At 28.0% G+C, this 18,190-nt stretch overlaps 1 protein-coding gene across 1 annotated transcript in view; it reads right to left on the minus strand.

The window, feature by feature from the left end:
- Nucleotides 1-255: 255 nt before the first annotated feature.
- LOC122503863 overlaps nt 256-18,190 on the minus strand; it is a 29,095-nt gene continuing 11,160 nt past the window's right edge. Inside the window, exons 2-4 of the mRNA XM_043614612.1 lie at nt 5,688-5,946; nt 1,289-1,547; nt 256-388 (exon numbers count right to left, since the gene is read on the minus strand). Coding sequence (XP_043470547.1) covers nt 1,447-1,547; nt 5,688-5,946 — 360 coding nt within the window. The 3' untranslated portion in view covers nt 256-388; nt 1,289-1,446. The remainder of the gene's footprint in view (nt 389-1,288; nt 1,548-5,687; nt 5,947-18,190) is intronic.

Below are 18,190 nucleotides of genomic sequence, written 5' to 3' on the forward strand. Positions count from 1 at the left end.
TGACACTTGGGAATGAGGAAAGGAACCATGAAATTAAAATAGAATCCCATATTATGCATTTTCATATAACTTTAGATAATTTATTCCTCATAAGCGAAATCCAGAAGTAGAAATATCGATTTTTTCCTTTTTTACTGAATAACATGACCTTACATAAAATATTAAAAACAGTAACATAAATAAACATAAATAATATGAATAAACATAAAACGGAAAATTAATTTAAAATTAATTAATTAAAACTTGAATGCAGCCTAATTTTTTTTCTTTTTTTGCCTTTTTATTGTCTGCGCTTTATTTCTTCTGAAATTTTCTTCCTCACTTGTTGTATTTTCTCCATCAGAGCTATAGGACCCAGTTCTCTGTCTCATCCTGTCCTTATATAAATCTGTAAATAAAATAAATGATACATACATACGTATATAATTTTTTTATTGATATTGTGGGAATTCTTACTATACTTGAAATGAAAAACTAAACTTATAATTACAAATTCTAATCAATGTACAGACAAAAGTCGAATTTTACTGATGTTGACAAAAAAATGAAAAAGGACCATTTTTTCGGTCCGTTGCAAAAGTTGTTTCTGTTTCAAAATGGAGAAGGAGAAAAAGACTTTTAATTTTTCATCTTAAGGGTGTACCCAGTAAGAAGTAAGGAATTGAGAAGAATTGGACATTTTTAACTATTTACAGAAAATGTTAAATTATCAATTTTTTTGAATTCCGTTTCTGTCCAATTCCTATGTATTCCTTTTTGAGGCAAAGATTTCTTAAAAGTGAATTCCAATCAATTCCGTTTTAATATTTCTTTAATTTTTGAATTTTTGTGAATTCCGAAATACTGTGTGATACTCGGTAATTTCAATTCCTGTCTATTCCGTTTTAATATTTTGTAATTTTTAATTCCTTTGAAGTTTGCAACACTTTGAGATAAGTGCTTCTAAAATTCGGAAGTCATAGTACAGTTTAAATAGCTGAGCGGACAAGCTGTTTGTCTCCGACAATGAAGCTTGAGGGTTCAAATCTTTGAACAGTCAAATTTTTTTTCCGCATAAAATATTAAAACGGTATTCAAAAGAATAAACTTAGCATCTTTTTGGCTTCTCCAAATGAAAATGAAAAGAATTGGTCACAAACGGAATTCAAAAGAATTAAAAATTTCGAATTCTTATTAATTCCTTACTTCTTACTGGGTACTAAACTTAAAACAACTTTATCTGAATAACTCCCCAGAAGTTAACACCAAGTCAAAATATAGGTCAATTTTGACTAATTTTTTAACTTACCCTCAATTGCTTTGATTTTTTCCGGGCAGACTTGTATTTTCGACTCATCCTTAGGGTCCTTTGTTAAATAATAATTGCTGAGTCCACCCGGAAAAAATAATCTTATAGTTTAAAGTAGAAATTTGGAATTTTTTTTTAAGTCCGTTGTTCGCTTCCAATCATCTTTGTGGACAACGATGCCAGCACCAAGGTCCACTAAGTTTTCCTTGTCCACAGAATCTTCTGTGGACACTCCACAGCGTTGGCAATGTCCTGCCATCTGGAAAATATCCAAAAAAGTTAATTTGTTAATTCATTATTTAATAAATCTTATTTGTTAATAATAATTCTATAACTTTCTTTGAACGTGGCACATTTTCTGTAAATGTTCAGACGTTTACAGGCTACTAATTAAAAGCGATAAACAAAATTTTTACACTATTTACAAAATTTTATACTTAAAGAAGCGCAATTTGTTATTGTTTAAAACAATATATTTTAAAAAAATAGCAAAAATTTTATAATCGGCCTTGAGAGATCTTCTGAAAAATAATTGCTGTGTATTTAAAAAAAATTTAATTCATTAAGATTTGTGACCTGTAGACAATTGTGAACCCCGTTCTTTACATAACATAATAAATTTCGAATTCAATTTTGTTTTCAAAAAAATTGCGTACTTAATTTTTTTTACAAAAGAATTGAAAACTTATTTATATTTACAAATTAAAATTGCAAATTAAGTTTTGTTTGTAATAAGAATTACGAATTTAATTGTGTTTAAAAAAATGCAAATAATTGCTCTAAAAAAGGAATTCTCTCTTTCATTTATCTATTCAAATTTTTAGTAATGTTTATTCATAATTATGGAACTATTTTGAAACAAGAAATGGAAAAAATGCAGAAAAGATGAAGATAAAAGTAAAATAAAATGCAGAAAATAGTGAAGGAAAAAAATCCACAAAGGAATGCAGAAAAGAATGAAGGAATGAACATAAAAAATAAAGAAAAAAATGAAGAAAGTTTATTTTTTTTATTATTTGTTCCTATATTTTTTTATTAAAATTCTCCATTCCCTGAAAAAATGCGGAAAAAACAATAAGAAATTGCAGAAAGTTAATTTCTTTCCTTACTTTTCTATTAAAACTCTCACAAAGTCTACCGAATATATCCATGATGCCAGTCGTGTCTGGCAGCGGGCCCACTTTTCCCAGCACTTTTTTTTAGTAGGGATATGTAATTAAAGAATTTCCAAACAATTAACATATTGTGAAATTGAATTGTAAACAAATTGATTTGAAAATTGTGAAAAAACTTTGATAAAAATTATTTTTATTTATTTAATTTATTAGAATTTAATTACAGAGTAATTTTTTTAGAATTAACCCTTAAACCGCACCCTGGGTGTGCGACACCCATATTCCAATATATCCAATATATTCCAATATATACCAATATATCGTTTATATTTACAAAAATTAAACATGTGTCGCTATTGGACGGTACATTTTGTACTTAAGTTTATGTTCCGTGAGTAATATTTGTCTCCCATGTATCTTTGCGTATTTGAAAACTTTATGAAGTTGAAAGCGAAAAATTTATGAGTGGCTGACACCTAATTTTCGGTTTGAGGTAATTTCAGTAGTTTAAAAATTTTTTTTTTTAATTATTAAAATTAAATAAATTATTATAAAACCTATTTTTCTTCAAAATAGATGTACTGAGCTATATAAGATAATTTTTCCAAAAGAAAATATCCTATTCCAGCTTGGAAAACACACTTAAAAGTCCCTGGGTGTCGCACACCCAGTGTGCGGTTTAAGGATGGATTCGGCAGTGTGCGGTTTAAGGGTTAAATTAAATGAAATTCTAATTTATTAGAAATAAACAATTACTTACTAGTTAAAAATAAAATAATTATAATAATTAAAATTTGAATTTGAATAAAATTGCTATTGCAATTTCAAAAATTAAAGATAATTTTGAATATAAGAAAATAATTTCTGCTTTTAATTACTCTTTAATTAGTCATCATTTAAATTTATAAACATACATTTTTCTTTGTAAACAAACTATATTTTTCAAAGAATACAATGATCTTTATATCAATGATCTTTATCGTTATGCACGTAGCGATGATATAAGCTTCGAGTTGAGTTAAAGTTTTCTAAGAATAATTGATTAGTATCTTATTCTGACGGTTCAGGCTAAAGTCTAATGGCAGCGTTTTACGTTGCGTTTTGTAACTAGGCCATGAGTGCAAATATAGCAAACATATATTTCCATCTCTCTCACACTCATTGCCTTTACAAAACGTTCGCAAAATGCTGCCATAGGACTGCACCCTCAGAGGGTGCTGAAATAAAAAATTTTAGCGTGGTAGAATTTTGATTTTATAAAATTCCATCTATCGATCGTTTTGTTTTGATTTCTTTCAGCCAAGTAAATATTTACTTTGTTTTATAGTATCAAAAAAATAGTTATTTGTACTAAATACTTAATTACTTAAGTCAGAATTAACTATAATGATCGACAAATTATTTCATTATTTAAAAAATAATTGTAAATAAAATAAAAATATAAAAATAAAATATATAGTTGAAAATAAAATAAATATAATTTAAAAAATATTGATACGACTAAAATTTTATTTTTTTAAATTTTTTTTCTTCAGTTTGCGGTTGTCCGCTCCGATTTCTTGAGAAATTTTTACCCGCACTTCCTTCAGCTCTTTCTTTAAGGCCAAAGGGCCCAATTTCTTTTTTTCAAGACGGATTTTGTATAATTCTGCAAACAAAATAAATAATACATACATACGTATATAATGTTTTTTATTGATATTGTTGGAATTCTCACTATACTCGAAACGCAGACTAAACTTATAATTACAAATCGTTGCTTGGGGGGAAGACTGTGTCATTTCAGGCTAACATAGAAAAAAATGCCGTTTCAAGCGACCCGTGAAAAAGTGCCTTTTTGGGTGAAAGGTGAAGAAAATGCCTTTTCAGCGATGCAAAATATTATTTTTCTTAGTTTGACAATATAATGACACTCAGTAAATTATATTGTCATTTGATTTTTTTTTTATTAAATGAAATAAATTTCATCAAATCAAATAAACAATATAATTTACTGAGCGTCATTGTATTGTCAACCTAAGAAAAAGAAAAAAAAATTTGCATCGCTGAAAAGGCATTTTTATAACTCAGTCATAAAAACGGCGTTTTTTGGTACTCCGGAGATAAGTAGAAAACTGCCTTTTCTTGAACAGCGCGTCATAAGAGCTCTTATTACGGAGTACGGAGTGCAAATAAGACTACCCCAGAGTACGAAAAAGAAAAATAATGTAACCACTGCGATGAACCAAGTGAGAAGGACAGAATGAGTCGACGTTTTTATCGAGAATAGTAGCACACTGCAAAAACGCGTCGCGATAGACTCATTTGCGCAGGCGTAGATATATATAGCAATAGTTATCGACAGCACTACCAACCTAAGATTGGCTAGAAATTTAAAAATCTCTATGATTTCGCTATCATTGTCAAAACATTTCCTCAACATAACCTCACTTTTTTTATCAACTGTCAGAATAATCATAGTTCTGACACTCGGCAAGGCCACAAGTCATTTAAGAAGAAGAAGAAGAAGAATAATGAGAATAATTATGGAGCCTATGATTTGGAGATGGTTATTTGAGAACGGGGGGCTTTGCCCCCCCAAGTACCCTTCCCCTTGTATGCCACACCAAAGGTTTTTCAACAATAGTGCGACAAAACGTTTTTGTACGTTTGAATGTATATCGGTAAACTAGTTTTGTGACAAATCTGGGTGTCTAGTTTTTAACGCCCTTTTTTATGATTTTATTATAAAAAGTATTGTTCGTAACTTGCGTGAACTGCTTTTTGAATCTCGCGCAAGTTTTTGAAACGAGTTTCCGGCTCGGCGCCTTCGGCGCGTCGCCTACAACTCGTTTCAAAAACATTGCCGTTTCAAAAACGCCATCAGTTCACACTAGTTACGAAATGTACTATTTCTTCACCTTTCACTCAAAAAGGCACTTTTTTCACGTAACGCTTGAAACGGCATCTTTTTCGTTGTTAGCCTTAAATGGCACAGTCTTCCCACCAAGTGACGAAATTCTAAGGAATATACAGACAAATGTCGAATCATGCATTTTTTATTAATTTATTGATACTTTAAGTATTTTATTTAATTATTAGACAAAAAATGAAAAGGGGCCACTTTATCGGTCTATTGCAAAAGTTGTTTCTGCTTCAAAATAGAGGGGGCGAAAAAATGTACAACCTTCTGATTTTATTTCTTAAGGGTATACTAAACTTAAAGCACCTTTCATCTGAATAACTTCTCAGAAGTTAACTGCAGGTCAAAATAAAGGTCAATTTTGACTAATTTTTTAACTTACCCTCGATTGCCTGTATTTTCAAGGGGCAGACTTTTTTTTTTACACCGTCTAGAGGGTCTTTTGCTAGGAAATGGCCTTGTAGACCCTCTGGAAAAAATTGGCGAATTACGCCTAATAAAAATGCAGTATCCTTTTCCTTTGCTTCTATTATTCGCCAATCATCACGGTGTATAAATGTGTCCGCCCCTAAAGAAATTAAATTTTCTTTGTCCACAGACGGCTCTGTGGACGTATGAGCCCTTTGGCATTCTCCTGACATCTGCAAAATTTACAAAAAAATTAATTGATTAATTAATTATTTAATAAATTTTATTTGATCATATAATTTGTTTATAATAATTCTGTAACTTTCTTGGAACATTACACATTTACTGTACATTTTCAGACGTCTACAGGCTACTAATTAAAAGCGATAAACAACATTTTTACACTATTTACAATATTTTATACTCAAAAAAGTGCAATTTATTATTGTTTAAAACAATATACTTTAAACAAATAAGAAAAATTGTATAATCGGCCTTAAGAGATCTCTTCTAAAACCATTTCTGTGTGTTTAAAAAAATTTATTTCATTAAGATTTGTAACATGTAGACAATTCTCAACCCTGTTTTTTACATAACATAATGTGAATTACTATAAAAAAAGTTTTATTAAAAAACTATTAAATAAGTAAATGGCTAAAAAACAACGTTTTTCAAGAATTTTTTTTAATGGATATTAAATTTATTTCATTCTTTTATAACTTTTTTTTATAACTCGGAAATTAATTTAGTTTAAAAACACCCTTCTATAATTTAAATTTTAATGCTCTTACTATTTACGTTCAAAAGATAATGCATCTTAACGGTTTTAACTAAATTTCAACACTTCTTTCAGAAATTTTTATCTCGTAAACTATTCATCGTATAAACAAATTTTGTTATTCAATATTATAGGGAAAACATTAAATTTTTATAATATTACACTGTGTTACAAAAAAAATATGACTTCAAAAACTTTCTATGGGACCTAGTGGAGGTTGTAGGGCTTGAAAAACTGAGCAAAATGGTATATTTTAAATTGCCTAAACACCCTCAAAATTTTATTTTAGAGCTAAAAAACCGTTTTTTAGGAGTTAATCCACAATAAACCTGATAATTTTCTTATTTTTTGACCGATCTTAATTTATTTTTTTTTGTTTGGAAGCTGAAAAACAGATCTTTTCAACGCTATAAATATTTTTATCGTGTCTTATTAAATGACGACAATAAAGACCAAAAAGTTTTAAAAAATTAATTTTTTTACTTAATTTTTCTAGTTTCTTATAAATTTGTAACTGTTATCTCACATATAATAATTTTTTTCGTACTATGCATCGAAAGTATAGTCGATTCTGCTTTTAATGACGCCTGATTAAATAGAATTCGTTAAAATTTGTCAAAGTTATCATACTTTAAATTTTATAGTTACATAAAGTTTTAGAGATGACTGGTCTTTTTTACATTTATTCAGAGTAAAAAGCACTTATAATATGCTTTCGGAATATTGTTGGTCTCTCAAGCGCCAAAAAGACAGTGCAAAGTTAAAAAACCATTGATAAAGAATTTTTAAATTTTAAATCATTTATTAAATTGTTGACAAAAAATATTCTGTTTTATACGATTTTTGTAATCAACAATGAATTCTGAGCTAAATTTAATCTTAAATCATTAATTTTGCTTAGTTAACAAAAAATTTACTCTGAATAAATGTAAAAAAGACCAGTCATCTCTAAAACTTTATGTAACTATGAAATTTAAAGTATGATAACTTTGACAAATTTTAACGAATTCTATTCAATCGGGCGTCATTAAAAGCAGAATCGACTATACTTTCGATGAATTGTACAAAAAAAATTATTGTATATGAGATACCAGTCATAAATTTATAAAAAACTAGAAAAATTAATTTTTTAAACCTTTTGGTCTTTATTGTCGTTAATTAATAAAATACGATAAAAATATTTATAGCGTTGAAAAGATCTGTTTTTCAGCTTCCAAACAAAAAAAATAAATTGAAATCGGTCAAAAAATAAGAAAGTTATCAGGTTTTTTGTGGATTAACTCCTAAAAAACGGTTTTTTAGCTCTAAAATAAAATTTTGAGGGTGTTTAGGCAATTTAAAATATAACATTTTGCTCAGTTTTTCAAGCCCTACAACCTCCACTAGGTCCCATAAAAAGTTTTTGAAGTCATATTTTTTTTGTAACACAGTGTTATTTTTAAAAATCACTAAACTTAATTTTATAACAATTTTATTAAACAATAACTTTTTAATGTTAAGTTTATTATGAAAATGGTGATGGATTTAAAAAATGTATTTTAAAATAAATTTTATTATACAATATTTAACAAAATATAACAATATAAATTTTTATCCTTAACCAGAGTTTGTACATTTGCGAAATTAAAACCATATGGGGCATTCTCTGTGAAATTTTAACTCAAAATTGTTTTTTTACTAAGGTATTTCTCCTGCTCCAGTGGAGCTTATTTACGACCAAAGTTCTGTATATAAAAGAATTGCTTCTCCTTTAAAAGGAACGGTTGAGGACACATTCTTCTTTCCTTTCCCCTCGGTTTTTATTTTTTTATTTTTTTTATTTAAATTTCAAAATGATTCTTTATAGACGTATAAATAAAAATCGAAAAAAATGATAGGGTAGAATGGGGCAAACCGGACTCCCTAACGGTTTTTTGACTCTTGTGACTAAACGAATCAACCGATTTCATTTTTCGATGGCTTGTTTGAAAGATCATTTAATTGCGCAACTTTTTCCCGGAGACACCTATACTTTATCTTTTATTGTTTAGTTGCTGTGTTAACTTTAAAAAAATTTGCAAACGGTCCGGTTTGCCCCACCCCCTGGGTTAAACCGGACCCCTCATGGGCAAACCGGACCGTTTGGTTTTTTATTTATAATATTTCATTTACATAATCTACAATAATAAACAAAAAAATTGGACAAGTGTGAGTTGTACTCGCACTGCAATGGCGGGTTCCGTACACAAATATTAAAACAATACTTGCAACATTTATCGGTAATTGGTAGAATTAAAATAAACAATTAAAAAAGTATATTAAAATCATATGATAAAAAAATAACTAAAAAAATTAAAGTATTGTATATATCTGATATTGTAAACAATAATTAAGCAGAGAAACAAAATTTTCAAAATTATAGTTCATCTGCTTATTATTGTTTACAATATTAGATATACAATACTTTAATTTTTTTAGTTTTTTTTATCAAATGATTTTGATATACTTTTTTAATTGTTTATTTTAACTCTACCAATTACCGATAAATGTTGCAAGTATTGTTTTAATATTTGTGTACGGAAGCCGCCATTGCAGTGCGAGTACAACTCGCACTTGTCCAATTTTTTTTATTATTAGTTAAGAAATTAAAGTCAGAAAACAATCTCTCATTTATTCCCTTAAAATTTCACTCTTCCTTAAAATATTTAATGCCACGTGTTTAAACTAAAAAAAATCAAAAAATTTTTTTGATTTTTTTAAAAAAAGTTTCTTAAATAAATTTTTTGTCGTCAGACTGTAATAATACACTAGGATACCAATTTTCAGCTCATTAGGTCAAATAATGTAAAAGTTAGGAAAACAAAATTTTTTAAAAAAATTTTTTAGTTTTTCCTTGACAACGCTATGGACATTAATACATAGCAAGTTCTCTATATTTTTCCTGTAATATTCGCGATAAAATGCACCAGTATGCCAAATTTTAGCCCTCCATGTTGAATAGTTTAGAAGTTAAGGGGGGGAATGGTCACTTTTTATGCATTTTTGGCCAAAAAGCTTGTTATTTCCTTGACAACGCTATGACCATCATCTCCAAACACATTCTCTATATTTTTCCTGTAATCTACGTGTGAAAATACATATCTGTACCAAATTTGAGCTCTCTAGGTCAAATAGTTTAGCCGCTAGGGGGGAGGACACGATTTGGCTACGGACAACAGAGTCTCACCAATAGGGTTCCGCCGATATACCGTAGGTGTACGGAACCCTAAAAACATAAAGAATCATGTAAACAATAATCGTAGTAATGAAAATAATAATACGGGATTGAATTTTAATTAAATAAATATTTTTTTAAACAAAAAAATAAAAATGTTTGTTATTATCAGAGAAACAATATTAAAGGGTCCAATTCTTATTGGAAGACAATTATTTTTCATTGTAAGTAAATATTTTAATGAAAGAAACATTTGCCCCACAGGCCCATTTTGAGAATAAATGTTTGTCAAAAAGAAACGCTTTGCAAATTCATCAAAGTTTTTGGTGGTAAATATTCCTGAGGTGTGTACCTTCAAAACCCAAGACCTAATATTTGGAAATATTACACGATTTCCTCAAAATTTCCTTAAGAAAAAATTCGTAAAAGTGTAGAAAACAACTAAAAAAAACTTTTGCTCCCTTCGTCGCACAAACGCAAAATAAAACTGTCAGATTGAAAAAATAAGGTATACCAAAAATAGTTGTTTTAAATTTGTAAACTACACTTTTTCCAATTTCGCCATTTCCGAAATATTGAGGGGGGTCCGGTTTACCCACCGGTCCGGTTTGCCCCACTCTCCCCTATGAATAATTTAAAAATTTTTGGAATTTTTCTATAAATATTTGTTTAAAATAAAGAATTAAATATATATATATATATAAATTAATATAATAATAAAAATAACTATAATAATAAAAAAATAATTTTTTATGTAGGAAACTTTAAAAATTCCTCTGCCAGCAGAACTGAATAATCCGTCAGTTGAGAATCCTGTCAGAGTGTCAACTCCTGTTTTACAAATTCCTCTGCCAGCAGAACTGAATAATCGTTCAGTGGAAAATCCTGTCAGAGTGACAACTCCTGTTGAGGATCTACTCCAAAAAGTCCAAAAAGCAGACCTAACAATCGGTCACGTTGGAGGCAGAGTGATCTGGATTCTCCGCGTAAACGTAAGCTCTACGATGAATTGCAGAACAAACGGGAAGTGGTATACAACATGTCAAAGAAATTTAAGAGGTATCATGTTATAAAAATCGGATTTTACTCAATTGCAATCTACGATGATTATGGCATACATTGCTAGTATGTAAATGCTAGTTTAAAAAATTATATCTTTGTAGAAATATTAAATTATATTGTAGTAAATTTATTCACATTGAAAGTAGTTTAAAATAGTATTCCGCTTATTAATTTATTTAATATGAAAAGATTTATATCATCAAAGTTATGATTTTTATATAAATTAAATATATTTTTTCAAAAATATAAATAGTTTTTAAAATCTACTTACTTATTCACAATAAAAAAATTTAATTTGGCAATTAAAATTGCAATTTATGACACAATTATTTTGTAGTCAGCTGTACATAAAAAATTTTAAAGCCTTTAAAAGTAAGTTATTTAAATAAATACTATTAATTTAAATAATAATAAATATGTATACCATTGCTGCGCACTTGTATCAGTTCCTGTGCTTCAATCGCTGTCTTTAAAATAAAGTGTTTTTATAGGCAATTTTGATGACCATAATGAGAGCACTTGTATTTAATGAAAATGTGCAATTACTACGCAAAGCAATATTGGATTTTAAATAATTTAATAAATAATATTTAAAGGAGAAGAAGAAGGAGGAGAAGAATTTTTAACTAAAAGTTGAAATTTAATTCATTTTTCAGTGTTTTTTTTTAATGAGCAATATTTAACGGAAAAATAAATTTAAAAAAATTGTGAAAAAAAATTTGGGTTTGGATCATAAATTCAGTTTCTTTGCTTATTTTTAAATATTATTGTGAAAATGGGTTCTATTTTTAGCTAAAAAAGTTAGCAACTTTTATATTTATCTTTTTAAAAATTATTTGATTTGAATCAAATAAGAAAGTATTCACTTGAACTTGAATGAAATAATTTTTATTTTACTGAAATAAATTATTTTTGAACCAATGAATTCAGAATTTGAAGCAAATAAAATTTATTTGATAATAAACAAAACAAGTAATCAGTTATTGGAGACAAAAACATTTTTTTAATGCAAAAAATAAAAAAATTTGCATTTTTGATTATTTGAAAATAAATTGTAACTATTATTCAGCTTAACATTTTTTATTCCAATATAGCTAAAATTTTAAACCATCAGACTAATACCTGAGAGACTACCAAGTCTCGTCTCGTATCGCGGCAGCACTAAATTTGTCACAAGTCAAAAAGTTTGTGAATTGTCTTAACATGTGTGTAAATAAATAATTTTTGCTATAAAGAAAACATTTTTCTTTGCAAAGATATAATTTAAAAAAATAGTAAAATTCATTGAAGAGTTATTGAATTTTCTATTCTGATAGCCTGATTTAGTTTTGTTATTCTTTATTTACAATTTTGATTTATTTTATATTCAAGTGTCAAAATTTTATTCTCTATATTTATATATATTTTATTCTCTTTATTCTATTCTCTATTTTATTCTTATATGAGTTTTTATACATTCATTTCAAGTTGTATTAAATTGAGATGTGGTAAATTATTTTACTATATATAGTTCACTCTTTGTTTAAAATAATATTTTATTAAACGAACAACAAACAAACCTGAGACAACTAAATGTTACTTATTGGTTATGACATTTTGTTACTACTTTGAGAGAGAAATGTAATGTCACCTTGTGACCACTTGGTGGATCACTTGTTACTGCTTTTCGCTATCTTGTTACAAGGCGGTTCCAGAATAGGTGCAAAATGCAGGTAGCAAGTCCAAGTGCAATTCCTATACATTTAGCATTGGTTCGCACTTGCACTTGTACTTCCACCTTGCATTTTGCACCTATTCTGGAACCTCCCTCTCTAAATCTGAATAAGTGAAAATTTCACTTTTTTCATGTGTGAACCTTTTTCTCACTTATTAATAAGTAGAATCTACTTATACATAGGGTAGATGTACCAGTTGTGGCCACTTTAAGCTGTTAGTCGTCTTTTAGTAAGAAAATAGATTTATTAAAGTACTGAATTTTATTATAATTTTTTTATATCATATTTATTGGAGTCAATTATATTGATTTTCAAACTTAATAAAGATTTTTAGCTATATTTGCTATTAAAAAATAAACAAATTGCTTCAAAAAACCTGTTTCACCAGTAGTGGCCACACAAGCACCACTTGTGGCCACCATTGTCCTAGTTGTGGCCTCTGCTTAAAAAAGTGTTATCAGGATATTGAGGAATTATATTTTTTTAATAAATAATTAGAATTAGTAAGTCTAACGTGTACAGTAATTAAGTAAATTTATAAAAGAAATTAATTAAATTCCATAAATCTTTAATTTATTAAATATCACAGTTTACTTTTTTAACATGCACTGGATTTTTTTAAAATCTTCCTTCTTCCTTTTATTAACATTTTTGCCTTTATGAAAAAAAAAAGTTTTGTTATTTTACCCACTCTTTTAATATAATAATTATAGCATAATTCAAATTAAAATAATTAATTAACTATTACAGAGGATAAATAATTAGAAAATACAACAGCAAGAAATGTATTACTTAAACGTGAAATTATTATTTTTATTCAGTTATTAATTCAATGGAAGTAAAATAAATACTGTCATACTTCAAATTATTTTTCAAAATGAATTCATTTATTAAGATGATTATAATATGAAAACTACTATTAATCAAACTAAAATCATGACAATTTTGCCGATAAAATATTCAGTGTGGCCAAAAACGGTGCTTTTATATTTTTGCTGTACCGTTTTTGGACACGGGCTTTTTTACAAATATTTGAGGTTATTATTTTAAAAGTATTGTTTTTATATAAATATTTATCCCCTAGAAATAGTATATAAAAAGTAGAATATGAAAATATTGATATTAATGTCGAAAATCAATCATTTACTTCCCAGTGATATTTCAACTCATCTACTAAAAATTGTACTTATTCGCCACTGTCAAAATATTTGTACAGTTATGTGTGTTTTTAAATTAAATCAGCTGAATTTCTGTCAAAAACAAGTGAACACAGTGTTGCCTACTTATTTTAGAATTTTATGAAAGTATTTATAATTCACTAGTAACTATAAAAACTTCAATAATGCCAAAATAAATCTGAAAGTGGCCACAACCGGTGCAGTGGCCACAAACGGTACATCTACCCTAAGTGGAAATTCACTTTTTTATGTGTGAACTTGTTTTCACTTATCAATAAGTGAAATCCGCACTTGTGTATAAGTGAAATATTTAGTTAAAAAGAAATCCACCTGCCCATTACATTTCAATTATTTATACTTTTAACCCCTTAACTGTTTGAGGAAAATACAACATGATTGTCCCAAACTGCCCAGCGGAATCTGATACTTCTTCAAATAGTATAATATATTTAAATTATAACTAATTATTCAATTATTTTCTAAAATATCATTAATGACCCTTATAATTTCTTATAATATTGATATAAAAAAAAATATCTATCAATTTATATACAAATTATATTTATTTTGAGTGATAGTGAACACGACCCACGGGTGGGTCGGAAACAGTTATGGCCATACTTTTTCACGATCCACCCGTAAGTCGGAAACAGGCAACGGGTTAAACGTTTAGAAACAATATTTTTATCATTTCAGTTAATATGTTAAAAATTTTTTATTTTATTTAATTATAAAAATTGTCATTTAAAATTTAATAAAATTTTTAAAAAATATTCAGTTAAATATTATATTAACAGTAATCTAATAACCAACTTTTTATTTGCTTAGTATTTATATAATATATAATAAGAGAAATCTTGAACAAAACGTTAAAGTATAACACAATAAACTAACTCTTTATAAGTAGCACCCAATAATTTCCTATGAGTATAAGGCAACATATTAAGTGGCATTGTGGTGTTTCTCGTTGATCATCAAAGTTAAGCGACATTGCGTGCGGTTAATATTAGGATGGGTGACCGTTTGGGGATTCAGCTTAAAAAATGTGAAAAATTTATATGTTTATAAGTTTCAGATTGATAATGAGAAGAGAAGAGAGTGTTAAATAGTTTATAGTAAATAAATATTTTTTTTATATCATATTAATCCCGATTATTTATTTACATTCATTAAGAAATATATTTTAACTTATTTAATAAGTTAATATAATTCACTTCTTAATGTGTAAGTATTCACTTATTTCATAATTGAATATTCTCTTATTCTACGTGGAAGAGTTTTGAAACATGGAATAAGTGAATATTCACTTAAAATAAGTGAATATTCACTTAAAATAAGTGAATATTCACTTAAAATAAGTGAAATTTCACTTATTCAGATTTAGAGAGTATAATAGCGCGATAGACGCACAATTGTAGATCGTTATTACCGTAAATCACTGTTTCGGCAATGGCGGGACACTTATTGTCGGCAGTGTCTGGACACTGCTTCTTTACATCTAATAAAATAGTACATTTCTAAATGACTTCCGTATTATTTTTTTTAAGTTTTTTCGGCAATATTTTTCATAACAATAACCTAATCTTAAAGTTTAGAATGTATTTTCAAATAATCTGTAATAATAAAAATAATAATCTTAACTCTTTTCTTACATGGTAAAAAACGTAAACAATTTAAAAGGGACACAAAGGAACCCAAATGCTTTGAAATTGAAAGCCGTAAAAGACATTGTAATTGAAAAATTTGCGATTTAAAGTAATGTCCCGCCACTACCGACGCTTTTTAATGTCGGTAGTCGCGGGACATTATTGTACTTCGGTTACAGCTATTTATTTTTGAAGACATATGTTATCTATATTATGTAAATATACATATATTATATTTTATAATTTAAATAAATTATTTATTTATTTTATAATTATATATTATATTATGCCTATACTCTTCCCTACCCGTGTGGAAAAGTGAGGTGGGTCCCAGGTGGGCTTCCCAGGTTCTAGGTGGGTCCCAGCAGGGATGGCCCAGGTGGGCGATTCCTTGGCTTGTAACGGTAAATCCAGCCACAGCCCACCTAGGAAAAATCCAGCTGGGGCCCATAGATTTAGTTTTCATTCAAATTAATGAATAAATTGTTTATTAATAACAAATAAGTCGAATTATAAATAAATAACGTTATTATTTAACGATTTTTACTTTTTTTAATGAAATTGTGACCAAAAGCAAATTCATAAATAATGTTAGCATATAGGGTAAGTGTGCCAATTATGACGCGGTTCTGGTTTAGCCGTCTTTGAAATAGAAAATTCAAAAATTATAATGAGAGAAGTAAATTTATGGCTTATTAAACAAAAAGCTAATGTCATTCAGATAATAAAACATTAGTAAAACTTTATAAAAATTAATTGTTTAACCAAATTAAAGCAATAAAAAATAAAATCAAAAACGTCAATTATGGCGCGATTGAGTCAATCTTGGCGCGCCAATTACGGCGAGAGAAATAACGTGTATTTAGAGGTTGTGTTGCGCGCCATAACTGAAGCACGTGCATTCAATAAAAATGTGCCAATTATGGCGGGGCGCAATTTTTGTTATTAAATAATTAAATTAATAATAGTTTAAATGTGTTTCTGTTCGTACAATGATATCGAGTTAGGTCGAAAATAACTTTTTCAAACATTTTCAAATAACTAAATTATTCTAAAATAGTAAATAATTGTATTTTTCATAAAGTCGACATAATTGGAGCACCCGCCACAATTGACGCACTTACCCTATGTGGGAATTAATATATATCCTTTCATTTATAAATTAAAAATTTATAAAAAAATTAGAAATTTGTTAATTAAATTATTAAACGGTATATATAATCACTAAATTGCATACTTATACGAATACAATGCAGAAAAATCGAAATAAACGCAAACCTAAGAAACAAATAAAATTTAACGCACGTGGGGATTGAACCTACAACCTACGGACTACTAGACTAACGCCCTAACCACTATACTACGTAGACTAACTACTGAACACCGACGTTTTATTGTCAGTGACTTGTTGATCTGCTGTAATGATTCAATAAAGCACTTACTGACACGAATACACCGTAACAAATAAATAGTTTAATAATAATAATAACAATATTAATGATGTAATATAATAAACGATAAATATTCTTAAAATAATATTTATATTATTATGAAAAAAATATATCAATACATTTTTATTAAAAATGTGTTTTTTATCCCACATGCACAAAAATGGCGCTTTTAGATAGCTGACGACAGGGAGTAAAGTCATTCATTTGTTCGACCGTATGAAATGGCGACTTTTTTTTCCCCAAGGGCAAAAAAACAGCTGGTCCCATGCTTTTTTTTTGCCCAAGGTAAAAAAAAGGCCGCCATTTTCATACAAGTCGAACAAGTGAATGACTTTTACTCCCTGTCGTCTGCTATCTGAAATCGACACTTTTGTGCATTAGGAATAAAAAATATCGTAAGTAACACGGGAATAAAGGCAGACATTTGTTTACGATGATTTTTGTGACACGAGTGGAGGTCTCGGGGCGCCTACGGCGCCCTCGACCTCCACTCGTGTCACAAAAATCACCGTAAACAAATGTCTGCCTTTATGCCCTTGTTGCTTAATATACTATTTTATTGTTTACAATCAATATAAACATTAATTTGTTGGTCTAAAAAAAATTTTTTTTAGTTGTTTGGACTTAGAAATTTTTACTAATTAATTATGTGGACATTACATAAAAAAAAATATTGTGAATACATTTTTGTTAAAAACACGTTTTTTCTTAATCTAAGTCTTTATAAACATTAATTTTTTGTTGAAAAAAAAATTTTAGGTTTGGACTTAGAAATTTTTGCTTATATAATTATTGATGTGGGTCCTCAAAAACTGGGAAGCCCAGGTAGGGCCCAGCTCACGCCTACTTATAATATTATTTCGCCTGACCGGAACCCACCGTGAGTGGGTCAATAGACAAACTCTAAAATGCTTCCGTAAAATGTTAACATGTTTGTCAATTGTCAATTCATGTACGAAGATGACCATAATTACATCAAAGTTTTATTATTAAATGTTAAAGAAAAACTAAACTAATTAATAATTTTCACTGTAAACGATTTTTGTTATTATATATAATAAATTTTACTAATGTTATATTGCAGTCGTTATTGTTTAAATAGATAATTGTTGTTAATCAGTAACTCCTGACACTAGCTTCCAGAAAGATGCAGTTTTTTTCTAATTTTGCAATTAACTAATACGAAATAAAAATAATTTAAGGTTTTAACAATTCAAAAATTGTTTAAACAAATGATTGTTGTTATTTACTAATTTTTGACACAAAGCATCTAAAAAAATGCAGTTTCTTTTTAATTTTACATTTAACTAATCTGAAAAGTATGAAATAACAGTATTTTATGATTTAAACAGTTCAGAAATTGTTTAAACAAATAATTGTTATTGTTTATTAACTTTTGATACAAACAATCCAGAAACTTGCAGTTTCTTTCTAATTTTACAATTACTACTACT

Source organism: Leptopilina heterotoma, unplaced genomic scaffold (assembly GCF_015476425.1).
Source record: "Leptopilina heterotoma isolate Lh14 unplaced genomic scaffold, ASM1547642v1 Lhet_270, whole genome shotgun sequence".
NCBI lineage: Eukaryota > Metazoa > Arthropoda > Insecta > Hymenoptera > Figitidae > Leptopilina > Leptopilina heterotoma.